A 13,181-nucleotide genomic window follows, 5' to 3' on the forward strand; every position below is an offset into this window, starting at 1 on the left:
AATTTACATTAATGATTTGGACTTTGGAATCAAAAACACAATTTCTAAACTTGTGGATGACACAAAATTGGGGGGTGGGGGGGTGGGTGGGGATAGTCAATACTGTGGACTGCAACAAATTACAGGAGGACATTAATAAACTTGCAGAATCGGCAAATAATTGGCAAATGAAATTCAACACAGATAAATGTGAGGTAGGAAGAAAAGGGAGGTCACTTATTACTTGGAAGGTGCGAGGCAAGGGTTGAGCCCTCCAGCGGTGGCGTCAGAGCTGCAGGAGCGGCCACTACTGTTAGATGCCCCTCCTTGGGACATGGAGCCCCCGGGAAGGAAGACACCTCTCCCCCAGAAGCCACCATGTGTGACCCACCCTCACACATGGTAGGGGACCATTCCAACACTGGTAAAATGGCGGTAGGTGCGTAAAATGGCCGTTAATAGGCCAGTTAATTACCTTAATTGGCTGCCCACCTCCAATTGGCAGGTGGCCAAGCCGCTGCCGTTCCCACCTTTTGAAATAACCTGTGGTGGCAGGACAACGTTGGGCTTCCCATCCAACGCCTTCTGCCACCATTTTACCAGTCCTCTTGCCTCCCAGCCCATCTCCAGAGGGCTGGTAAAATGGCCATAGATTGCAGCCAGATCTAAATCCAATAGGGAACGGGCCAAATTTTGGAACTTGGGTAGGGATAACATTAAACATGTATACACCATGCCGGTTTCCGTCAAGGTTGCTTAGCAGAAGGTCTGGAGTGCGCAGTCATTGAAGGTCCACATCCAGAGCTGTGGATTCCAAAATGTGAATCAAGGATAACGATTGTCAGTATCACTAAATACTAAAGAAGAAATGCTACTGGAAAGAAAGGCACCGGAACAGGTGTTTTCTTTACTAGAGAGTTTAATGTCTTCCAGGGAGTCCAATGTTGTTGGAGCTGTGTCATTATCTTGGAAAGTCCCTACCTAGTACCATCTTGGAAGCAATGTCACCAGAAGGACTGCAATGGTTCAAAGAGAAAGCCCAACACCAACACGTTAGGGAAACTGCGGATGGGCAATAAGTACAGCTTTGCTGGCATCACCCGCATCCCAAGAATAAATAAAACCAGAAGCTGATACCAAAGATGTAGGTATTCTGCCTTATCTGTGATTGTTGATCACAGAAAAATGAGCCAGTTACAAATTTAAGGTGATATTAGGTTTTGTCAGTGGAGTCACTTGAGAACACACATTTTACGTATTGGGAACACTTACATCATTAAAATGATTAAACAGAGAGTTGCAATGATGATTCCTCAAAGATTAAGAATCTGAAGGGTATTGTATATGGTTTGCGAGAGTAAGGAATTACAGAATGCTCAGCCATCAATGATTAGATTTTTTAGATTAGAGATACAGCACTGAAACAGGCCCTTCGGCCCACCGAGTCTGTGCCGACCATCAACCACCCATTTATACTAATCCTACATTCCTACCAAACATCCCCATCTGTCCCTATATTTCCCTACCACCTACCTATACTAGTGACAATTTATAATGGCCAATTTACCTACCAATCTGCAAGTCTTTTGGCTTGTGGGAGGAAACCGGAGCACCCGGAGAAAACCCACGCAGACACAGGGAGAACTTGCAAACTCCACACAGGCAGTGCCCAGAATCGAACCCGGGTCCCTGGAGCTGTGAGGCTGCAGTGCTAACCACTGCGCCACTGTGCAATGAGCAGTGAGAAAGGGCACACAATTGCCCAGAAAAGCAGAGTGGAGCAAGGCTATTGAGAGAATTACAAAGAATGACAAGGAACAGTGTCCAGGGATTGAATGGTCAACTCCTGTCCTGTCCAACTACAGATCAATCCCATTCAAATATAACAGCCCTCCACCTTCCACATCATTAAAATGATTTGATCAACCCTGAAGCAATGCATTACATACTTCAGTTCAACTTGCAGCGATAAATATGTCCCATATTGAGTCTGATTTCCTGTTAATTAACCATATCCTTCCTGCATTGTACAGGGTGTTTAAAACATTTCCAGGTCTCAAAAGTAACTCTTTGCACACCCTCCCAAAAATTACTGACATTTGCAGGGTTGCAAAATGAGTAGAGTGTCAGCACTTTCTTCAACTGCAGTACTTGGAAAGGAGAGTGGGTTCTTCATAGTTCCAGATGCTTTCCTCACCCAACCCCCAAACAAGTGCACTTGTCATCTCAACTTGACAACTGCACAAATCAAGTATGCAGACTGGGACCTTTCGTCTGTATGCTACAGTATTACACTGGGTTTTGCTTTACCCAGTAAACCAACAAGGACACTGGAATGGAGCATCAGTAGAGCAAGCAAGATTTTGCTTTGATTATTTGGCAGTTCAGCAAACAAAATTTCTAGTGGCTGTAGCTATTTTAATCTTATTTTTTTATTGATAACTAAGCTGAAAATGATTTTAATTTGCCAGGCTACAGGCAAAGACAGGAGCCAGCTACTAATTAATTGCAGACAGATGCTTACAAATGACATCCTCTGTGACCATAGTGGGGTGCACGCCTCAGCCTCTTTGGTAACCATTGATGTAGCCAACCACACCAACTTCTTCCAAAGACTTTTCCTCCATTGTCCAGCTTTGGGGGACTTCCCTTGCTTGGTTTCAACTCTTACCTATCTGATTGCTGCCAGAGTATCTCCAGCAATGAAAGTAGAAAATGCTGGAAATACTCAGCAGCTCTGGCAGCATCTGTGAAGAGAGGAACCGAATTAACGTTTCAGGCCCATTCTGATGAAAGGTCACAGACCTGAAACATTAACTTTGTTTCTGTCTCCACAGATGCTGCCTGACCTGCTGAATATTTCCAGCATTTTTTGCTTCTATTTCAGATTTCCAGCATCCACAGTATTTTGCATTTGCATCTCCAACAAAGACTGCTTTTCCTGCCCTCGCACAATGACCAGCAGACTTTCCCAAGGATCTGTTCTTGGATCTCATCCTCTTCTTCATCTACATGCTGCCCCTTGGTGACATCAACCACACACAAGGTCACCTTCCACATGTATGTTTAAGGCACCCAGTTCTACCACTTAACTACTTCTCTTAACCTCTCTGTTGCCTCTGTGTTAACCGACTACTTTTCTGATATCCAGTCTTGGATAAGTTGAAATTCCTGCAGTTAAAATCGAGAAGACAGAAGCCATTGCCTTCGGACTTTGCCACAAACTCAGTACCCTCACCATCAATTACAGTTCCTTTTCCAGCCATTGTCTGAGTATGTTTGCAATCTCGATGTCCTCTTCAACTCCAAGCTGAATTTATGACCTAATATCCTCTCAAACACAAAGACTTGCATCTGCATTGAAATCACACTCCTCCACCCCTACCTCAACCTATCTTTTCCTAGGATCCTCAAACATGCATTTTGTCACCTCCAGGCTTGTCTAATTCAGCACTTTTCTGGCAGGCTGCTCATTCTACATCCTTGTAAGATCAGCTCATCCAAAATTCTGTTGCTCATATCCTACCCCAGCACCATTCTACGCGCCCATCATTCCTGTTTTTGTTGATCTACATTGGCTGCTGGTCCCCGACATCTAATATTTAAAATTCTCACAATAGTATTTAAATCACTCCATGGCATGTCTCCTTCCTATCTCTGAAACCATCTTCAGACATATAACACCCACAACCCTGACCACTCAACCCCCAATTCCTCTTGACACTGGTCTCTTGTGCATCCCCTCCCTGTCACCCCATCTTTGGCAGTCATTCTTCAGCAATCTAGGAATTCCCTTCCTAAACCTCTTCCCACTTCCTTTAAGAATCTCTTTAAAACCCACATCTTTGACCAAGCTTTCCATTACCCTTCCTGAAATCTCCTCCTTTGTCTTGATTTTAAATTTTTGTTTGAGGCGTGTTTTAATTGAAAATTCTTTATTCAGAGATTTGGTAATTGAGGGAATATATAAAGTTTTAAGTTCATTTTTAATCATGTCTGAAGTTGACAGTTGGACTCAATGTAGCAGACCTAGTAGTACCCATCCCCCAGTGCAAACATCATGTCAAGAAGTCTACAAAAGTCTGCATACTTAAAGTCTTGAAGATTATCAAGTGGTGTTAGAAATATATTGGAGATTTAAAATCTTATGGACTGATTCAATCTTGATTATATTTGTACCATCAGTGTCTTGCTGCTTCTATGTAATTACATTGTCTATAAGTATATCTACTAGTTTAGCCTAAATTTCACCATCTGCTATTTGTCACCTTGAGTGGGCAGGGATGCATGGCAGTCAGTCTACATCATCTCTAGTGCACAATAAATGGATGAATCCTGTGTTACACAATCCTATTCACATCACAAAAAGATGCAAGTTTCAGGTCATAGGGCATTTACCTGTGCTAATGGAAACTGCCTCTTTTAAGCAATTGACATGTTAAAAATATTGAGAATAGAATCAAACTTGTAACATTGAGATACTTTCTACCTCTATGGTTGGATATTAAAAATCCCATGCCACTATTCTAAGAGGAGGGTATCATCTGTGTATCTGGGACAACATCCTCCTTCAGCCACCAACATAAAAACAAACTAACTGGTCATTCATCTCCATACTGTTTGTGAGGCATTGCTGGAATAATAACTGCCACGTTTGCATTTCAAAAGTACTTAATTGTGTAAAACATTTCGAGCTTCTTAAAGTGGCAGATGTTATAAATACAAGAATTAAAACTTTTGGCTTCCAATTCATTGTTTTTGCTACAAAGAGCACCAATGGCTGCACTTTTTATGTGGAGCCAAAAATACACAAAGACAATCCCTGATATTAAATTACTTTGCACACATCTAGTCTCTGCTAATCACCATTTAAAGACAAGCACTGCATCTTGATTTTGTTGTTTAGTTTATTTAACATGCTGGTACCAACATATAATGAACAAACACTTGAACTAATGTGCTTTAATGTTGTGCAATGTCCTTCATGTCTGATATTTTAATTGATGGGCCTCTGAATGCAGCCCAGTACACTTGTTTGCTTTAGCTATAGTTTTCTGCATTGTTCAGAAACCTTGAGCGTTGTGAACTATGAACTTTTTTGTTCATCACAATTTTCAGATGTGTTCCTGAGAGGTGTGTGTGTGCTTAGTATTGGTCCTGACCCCATGCATAGTAATGCACTAGTGTAAGTTAAATACCATTTGCCAAACTTGAAACCCATTCCCTAAACATGTTGGAAGAAAGAAAGACTTGCACTTGAGTAGTGCCTCTCACGATCACTGGACATCTCAAAGTGCTTTACAGCTAATGAATTACTTTTGAAGTGTAGTTGCTGTTGTAATGCAGGAAACACATGAGCCAATTTGTGCACTGCAAACGCCCATAGACAGCAATGTGATAATGACCAGATAATCTGTTTTTGAGATTTTGATCGAGGGATCAACTTTGACCAGGATACCACGGATAACTCCCCTGCTGTTCTTCGAAATAGCATCATGAAATCTTTTACGTCTACCTGAGAAGGCAGACAGGGCCTCAGTTTAATCCAAAAGATGGCACCTCCAACAGTGCAGCACTCCCTCAGTACTACACAAGAGTTTCAGCCTAGATTTTTGTGCTCAAGTCCTGGAGTTGGACTTGAACCCACAACTTCTGACTCAGAGGCAACAGTGCTACCAACTGAGCCATGACTGACACATAAAAGTTACTTGAATTGTTTAGCCTTCTGCACAGTCCTAAAACTAACACAGATGTTTGTTTTTTCTCCTCAAACTTTCCCAAACCCCTTCATTTAAGTCGTTAATGCAGATAGTAAAGAGAAAAGGCCCTACTGTCTCCAAGCAGATCCACAGCATTGATAGCAATTTACTGTGTGTGGGCAATTCTTAATCCACTGTAGCAGCTTTTCACTTTCTCCCCAATATTTTTGTTACTGTTTTGCCTCAGGGCTGACTCAGTCACCAATTGTCCTTTGGTGCCTTGCCGTTTTTCGTATGTGAGCTTATTAGTCAATAAACTATTCAGTTATGGAGGTTTGCCAGTAAAGCCTGATTAGGCCACCAGTACTGTGGAACTGTACCCCAGCAGGATCTTCAGGAGAGGAGTGAAGATAAAAACAGGAAGCAAAATTAGGTTTATAATGATAAGACGTGACTTTTATCAGCAGTGCTTTGAGAAATAGGACATCGTGGTAAACTTTTAACTCTTGTGTGCGGTGCTTTTATTTTTCAGAAATACGCAAGATGCCATTGGGTGTGGAACTGCTGTCTTTTGGTGGTAATTACGTAGAAGGGACAGTAATGGAGACAAGGTCACCTTCAGCACAGATGAGAACAGAGCTTCCCTTTGGCCTTCTTGGTAAGGATCCTAGAGTCTTGAACTTTAGAGTCACAAATGCAATTTTTTCATTTGCAGGGAAAGGAGAAAAAGGTAGTTTATGGAGGTGCATAATGTGGTAATGGTTAAGGGAGAATTAGATGAATAGATAAATATTTGAGGGAGTGACTGATCTCAGGGTATTAGTATTTAGACCTGGCTAGATGGACTGCGGAGTCTTTTCCAGTCCTCTACTTTTCCCTGTTCCTCTGCTGTTCCCAGCTGAGACCAGCAGAATGAGTGCAGAGTGGGTGTTAAATTTTCTGATCTGTATTGTTCAGTACTACACCATGCAGTAAAGAAGAAAGAACTTTGTAAAGCGCCTTCATGACCTCAGAAAATCAAAGTGCTGTACAGCCAATTAAGTACTTTTGAAGTGTCATCACTGTTTAATTTTTTAAAAAGCCAAGCCAGTGGAGGACCCACTAAGAGATCATCTGTTATTCCAAGGTGAAAATCCACTGCACATTGAGCTGCTCATATCTGTTGTATTTTTTGTATGATAATCATATTGAGTTGTCTATATTTTAATGGAGCATAATTTCCCCCTTCGGCAACCTGAAGAAAAGGAAAACCCAGAATTGGCCCAGCTTCCTTTTGAAGAAATGGCTGCTCCTCAAGAACAAATGCTTGATTCCATGTGCCAAACCACAGGTATAAAGGGGCGAATATTAGAGTGAACTTAGTGTATTTGACTTGCTACAGCAGAGCTTGATGGTACCTAGCTTACCTGGGTATTAGTCAAAGTGCCTTGTTTTTTCCAGTTCTTGAAAAAATCAGTTTCTTCATTTCTCAACACAAGTTGAACAAATTGCTACAATCTCTTAACCTTTGAAGGCTTCCCCTTGGAGCAGCTTCTTCTAATGTTCTTTTTAGTCTCACCACCTTGACTTGCCTCGGATGGAGCTCCCACATCTCCTTCAATCTTGAAGCTATCTGTAAGAAACTCTGTTCTCTCTTTCATGCTAAAAGTTTATTTTCTCATCAAGAACTTTTAATACTCTTTAAACCCAAATCTGTTGTAACTTTAATACTGCTGCCATACCTTGGAGCTTCTTCTAGCAACTTCCTTGCACATCTGGGCAATATATAGGGAAAAGAACATTAGAACATTACAGCGCAGTACAGGCCCTTCGGCCCTCGATGTTGCGCCGACCTGTGAAACCATCTGACCCACACTATTCCATTTTCATCCATATGTCTATCCAATGACCACTTAAATGCCCTTAAAGTTGGCGAGTCTACTACTGTTGCAGGCAGGGCGTTCCACACCCCTACTACTCTCTTAGTAAAGAAACTACCTCTGACATCTGTCCTATATCTATCACCCCTCAACTTAAAGCTATGTCCCCTCGTGTTTGCCATCACCATCCGAGGAAAAAGACTCTCACTATCCACCCTATCTAACCCTCTGATTATCTCCAACGAAAACAACCTCAAGTCCCTCAGCCTTTCCTCGTAAGACCTTCCCTCCATACCAGGCAACATCCTAGTAAATCTCCTCTGCACCCTTTCCATAGCTTCCACATCCTTCCTATAATGCGGTGACCAGAACTGCACGCAATACTCCAGGTGCGGTCTCACCAGAGTTTTGTACAGCTGCAGCATGACATCGTGGCTCCGAAACTCGATCCCCCTACTAATAAAAGCTAACACACCATACGCCTTCTTAACAGCCCTATTAACCTGGGTAGCAACCTTCAGGGATTTATGCACCTTGACACCAAGATCTCTCTGTTCATCTACACTACCAAGAATCTTCCCATTAGCCCAGTACTCTGCATTCCTGTTACTCCTTCCAAAGTGAATCACCTCACACTTTTCCGCATTAAACTCCATTTGCCATCTCTCAGCCCAGCTCTGCAGCCTATCTATGTCCCTCTGTACCCTACAACATCCTTCGGCACTATCCACAACTCCACCGACCTTAGTGTCATCCGCAAATTTACTAACCCACCCTTCTACACCCTCTTCCAGGTCATTTATAAAAATGACAAACAGCAGCGGCCCCAAAACAGATTCTTGCAGTACACCACTAGTAACTAAACTCCAGGATGAACATTTGCCATCAACCACCACCCTCTGTCTTCTTTCAGCTAGCCAATTTCTGATCCAAAGCTCTAAATCACCTTCAACCCCATACTTCCGTATTTTCTGCAATAGCCTACCATGGGGAACCTTATCAAACGCCTTACTAAAATCCATATACACCACATCCACTGCTTTACCCTCATCCACCTGTTTGGTCACCTTCTCGAAAAACTCAATAAGGTTTGTGAGGCACGACCTACCTTTCACAAAACCGTGCTGACTATCGCTAATGAACTTATTCTTTTCAAGATGATTATAAATCCTGTCTCTTATAACCTTTTCCAACATTTTACCCACAACCGAAGTAAGGCTCACAGGTCTATAATTACCAGGGCTGTCTCTACTCCCCTTCTTGAACAAGGGGACAACATTTGCTATCCTCCAGTCTTCCGGCACCATTCCTGTCGACAATGACGACATAAAGATCAAGGACAAAGCCTCTGCAATCTCCTCCCTAGCTTCCCAGAGAATCCTAGGATAAATCCCATCTGGCCCAGGGGACTTATCTATTTTCACACTTTCCAAAATTGCTAACACCTCCTCCTTGTGAACCTCAATCCCATCTAGCCTAGTAGCCTGAATCTCAGTATTCTCCTCGACAACATTTTCTTTCTCTACTGTAAATACTGACGCAAAATATTCATTTAACACTTCCCCTATCTCCTATGATTCCACACCAACTACACAAAGCTTGTCTGTAAGGTGATTCCTCTCACTTTTAGCTTCCAAGTCATCATCCACTGCTCTAATTTCAATCTTGCTTGTCTCTGCCTATTTCACGAATATTGCTGTAGTCAGTGCTCCTTTCCATGCTTTTCTTTCCTCTTGTTTCAGGCTCTTAAAAACCAAGCTTGGCATCATCCAGCTACTGCTCTGTGATTTCCCTCATTTTCTTTCATATTTGGTGTGTGAATTATAGGCCTTGACTTGTAAACTAGCTTTTTCAGTGATAATTCCACACCCTCACAGGGCTTGTACTTAAAAGCACTGATTTCAAAATGAACTTTAAAAAAATCAATCCCTTTCTGTCACCCTTGGCAGCATTGTTAAAGTGCTGGGTCCCCAGTGAGAAGACCAAGGTTGGAGCTCAGGCTGCAACAACTTTTGCGAGATCAGTAAAAGGCTGTTGAACACTTTTCTATTATCTGCTCCAGCTGTCTTCCATGGTAACTTATTCCACAACTCTACCCTTTGGAGTGAAAATGTCCCTGCTATTTGCTTCTATCCCTGTACCATAGTGAACCATTCTGAACTTGTGGCTGTCATATGTGGCAGAATGGAAGGTGGGGACATTGGATAGATTGGTAAGCTAGTCTCCTATTTTTCACTGATTCCCAAAGATGATGGGTGGAATTTTGTGCTAATGGCAGAGGTCTTGACGTCGGGGGAAACTGACGCCGAGATCCCCGCGTCAGTTCTTGTATGGAAGGCCCACTGAATTTAGTGCCAATCAGGCATTTAACTGGACAGTGGCGAGCCTTCCGTATGGTTTAGGACTCCGTCGCCGGAAGTCCCAGCCTTGCGGAGCTGCTGGCCAGCCGTGGCAATGGCAATGTGGAAGCGATGGCTGCTGATGTATCTGCAGCGACCAGACACTGAGAAGCGGTGCTGGAACCAGGGACAAGGTGGGTCAGGGCAGGAGGGGTCTTGCTGGGTGGGGGGGGGGGTGGGCATTGGCAGCAAGGGCGGGGGAGGCCCTTAGTGAGTCTCTTTCCCCCCCACTCACCAATGCCAGGCCCGCCACCCCCCCCCCCCCCCTTCCCGCACAGCTAATTGTGGTGGGAAAAGTCCCTTAATTAGGGATTCATTATCCAGTTAAGGGCCTCAATTGGCGGGGCGGGAAGGCCATTCACAGACCTTTAGGCCCCGGACTAAATTTTCGCGGAAGCAGGATGGTGATGGGGTCCCCCGCCACCATCTGACTCGATTTTATGCTCTCCCCGCCTCCAAACCCGCCACGGGGGAGAGCATAAAATTCCACCCAATGCCTCTGGGATACTACTCCAGAACCACAAGCATCCCACCAGCACTTTGCCCAAGTGACCATTCTTCATATATGAGCCCAGATTGTAAGTGTCAGGTTATCTGACCATGGATGGTATTGAAGCAAGCTCAATCTTTCATCACTGTATACATATGTATGAACACACATTTTCCAGTAAGGTTGCTGGATGGTGGTTGCAAGTGGGGATTGTGACTATTTTTTAAATTCCCCTTTTGAAGCTTGAGGATGGAGGGGGCAGTTGTAATGTCCAACTCTGCTGGATTACATCTACTTAGGACAGAGCAGGGATTGAACCAGGGTCATTTGGTCTGCATTGCTCAGTACCTCCCAATGACATATGAAAGAGGGCTCTGGTACAGTCGCATTTTACTTTTCTTTTGACTTACAAATCTTTATTGTGCTTGTGCAGATTCCATGGCTGTAGTTACAGCACCCTTAGCATTTGAAGACGACCTTTGGGTTAATCAGGAGGAAGTAACAAACAGCAGCACCACACTTTCACCGGCAGAGCAGGAATCAAGTAGGTAGAATGTAATTGCAGCAAGTATGTCTGCATTATAGAAATCTTTTCTGAATCAGTACTTATTTTGGGGTGAAGAGCTCTGGAGGCTTTCAAGTGGTTCAAATTTCCAAATGATTGAAAACTAACTTCTATGGATTACATGGTGATTTATTTGGAGTTTCAACTGATTTGTGAAACTGACTAGTACAGATAATGAAAATCACTGATCTGTGTGTTTTCTGATTTCTGTTGGTAACAGCAGGGGTGCTGCAATTGGACCCGGCATTTCTGTCTAAGGAAAGCTGGGATTAATGCTCCCATTACCCATCAAATAATAGCAAAAGTGTGTGTAGATATTGGGTGAGGAAGGGATTAAGTATTGCTGTGATTTCTCTTGCCTTCCTAATAATCTGCTTCTACTTTGTTTTAGAAAAAATTAATTGCTGTTGATGTTAAACAAGCATTGTTGTTGATATTAAACAAGCACCGATCATGGTGTTAATGACTAGGGGCCATCATTTTTAAATTGTCAATACAAGAGTGAGGAGGGGTTGGGAGAACTTTCACTATGTAAAGTGTGGTTGGAGCCTGGAATGCTTTTGCCACAGAGTGGGGTTTGAGGCAGAGGCCATTGTATATTTTTCTACAGTGAATTAGTTTTGGATTGCTCTAATAGATAGCTGCACAGACACAATGGGCTGAATGGCCTCCTGCACTGTAAACTTCTATATTTTTAAGCAAAGTTGGTAATTACATCACTAACTCACTTTTCTTTTTATATGTAGTCAAAAATGATTTGAAAAGACTTTTATGTAAGACTACCATTCTGTTGTTAGTTACAGAGCCTACAGGGAATCTGATGGATGAAGTAAAGCTATTGGAAAAAGAGGCAGCGAGCACTGTGTTGCCACCGACACCAGCTCAGGAGCGCATGGAGCACGTAGCAGGTAGGCAGCGGAATTTAACATGCAGCATTACTTAGAGCTCACCGGTAGCTTTGTGGGTAAGTCTGGTGCTGAGTCATACATATCAGAAGGATCCTGGTTCAATCCCATGTTTGTGCTGAGTTAACTATTCCCAGCCAGAACAGCAGTTAGAGTTGCAGTTGTATTAGGAGAGGGTTATCAACCAAAGTTCCTGCTCTGATGATTATCCAGTGACCCCTGATAAAGTGCACAAATGATCAGAGCTTGGCTGCAATATTCCCGCAATTGATTTTGCCTAAAGGCACTAGCTGCCCGGGCTCACACATGAAGAATGGTCACTAGGGCAATGTAACCCAACAATAACAATATTCTGAGAGCTGTACCCCAGCAAGGAGTGCTTGCCTTCTGGAGAAGAGGGGAAAACATTTGGAGGGAATAAGAGAAATCAAGATACCAGCTGAGATAATATCGCAATAGTTCTTTGGTTTATGTGGGGGTGCTGTGCAGGATATAAAGAATGTGGAGTGCAACAGGCCCAGGTTAAAACAGTGCATTCAGTTGCTTTACTGCGTAATGTTCTTTTTTTCAGTATAGTTAGAGAACTTGCTATTACAATAAGGTTTGGTATATTAGTTTTTTTCAAATTCATTCATGGAATGTGGACATCACTCGCAAGGCCAGGAATTATTGCCCATCCCTAACTGCATGTCTTGCTAGGCTGTTTCAAAGGGCAGTTAAGAGTCAACCCCATTGCTGGTTGGGTCCAGAACCTCATATAGGCCAAAATGGCAGATTTTCTTCCCTAAAGGGCACTAATGAACCAGATGGGTTATTACAATATGCAGTAGTTTCATGATCACCATTACTGATGCTAGCTGGATTGCTGTGACAACACAACTTCTTTTCTAGTGTCCTGAAAGGAAGGCAATCTGCCACCCCTACCCAGTCTAATCTGCTTGTGACTCCAGGAACACAAGATGGTTGACTCCACAGCACCTTCTCAGGTCAATAAATGTGACCCAACCAGCATCACCCATGTCCTAAGAGCAAAATAAAAGTAGAAACTCCTTGTATCATTTGTCAATAAAATAATTTCTAATATCACTTATGAACTAAGTGTGATACACAAGCTCAGGTATTGGAGGGGAGCCGAATGATACATCCACAACCAGCATGGATACTTTACTAGATACCTCAACACTCGCGTTTCTGTACATTACACAAGCTAACATACTCTTAATTCAGTTATGAGGCACAAACCAGTACTTCTGAGGGTTGAGGTGATATTTATAAAACTGCTCAA

The 13,181-nt window shown here is 42.9% G+C and overlaps 1 protein-coding gene across 11 annotated transcripts in view; it reads left to right on the forward strand.

The window, feature by feature from the left end:
• LOC137369872 (microtubule-associated protein 4-like) overlaps positions 1-13,181 on the forward strand; it is a 546,551-nt gene that overhangs the window by 308,189 nt on the left and 225,181 nt on the right. For 10 of the 11 annotated variants that reach the window (XM_068031528.1, XM_068031524.1, XM_068031523.1 and 7 more), the window contains 4 exons: positions 6,211-6,336; positions 6,919-7,008; positions 10,860-10,970; positions 11,789-11,899. In XM_068031528.1, the coding sequence (XP_067887629.1) occupies positions 6,211-6,336; positions 6,919-7,008; positions 10,860-10,970; positions 11,789-11,899 (438 nt within the window). The remainder of the gene's footprint in view (positions 1-6,210; positions 6,337-6,918; positions 7,009-10,859; positions 10,971-11,788; positions 11,900-13,181) is intronic. The other variant, XM_068031527.1, reaches the window with a different exon arrangement.

The sequence above is a fragment of the Heterodontus francisci genome, chromosome 5 (genome assembly GCF_036365525.1).
Source record: "Heterodontus francisci isolate sHetFra1 chromosome 5, sHetFra1.hap1, whole genome shotgun sequence".
In the NCBI taxonomy this organism is placed as follows: Eukaryota; Metazoa; Chordata; class Chondrichthyes; order Heterodontiformes; family Heterodontidae; genus Heterodontus; species Heterodontus francisci.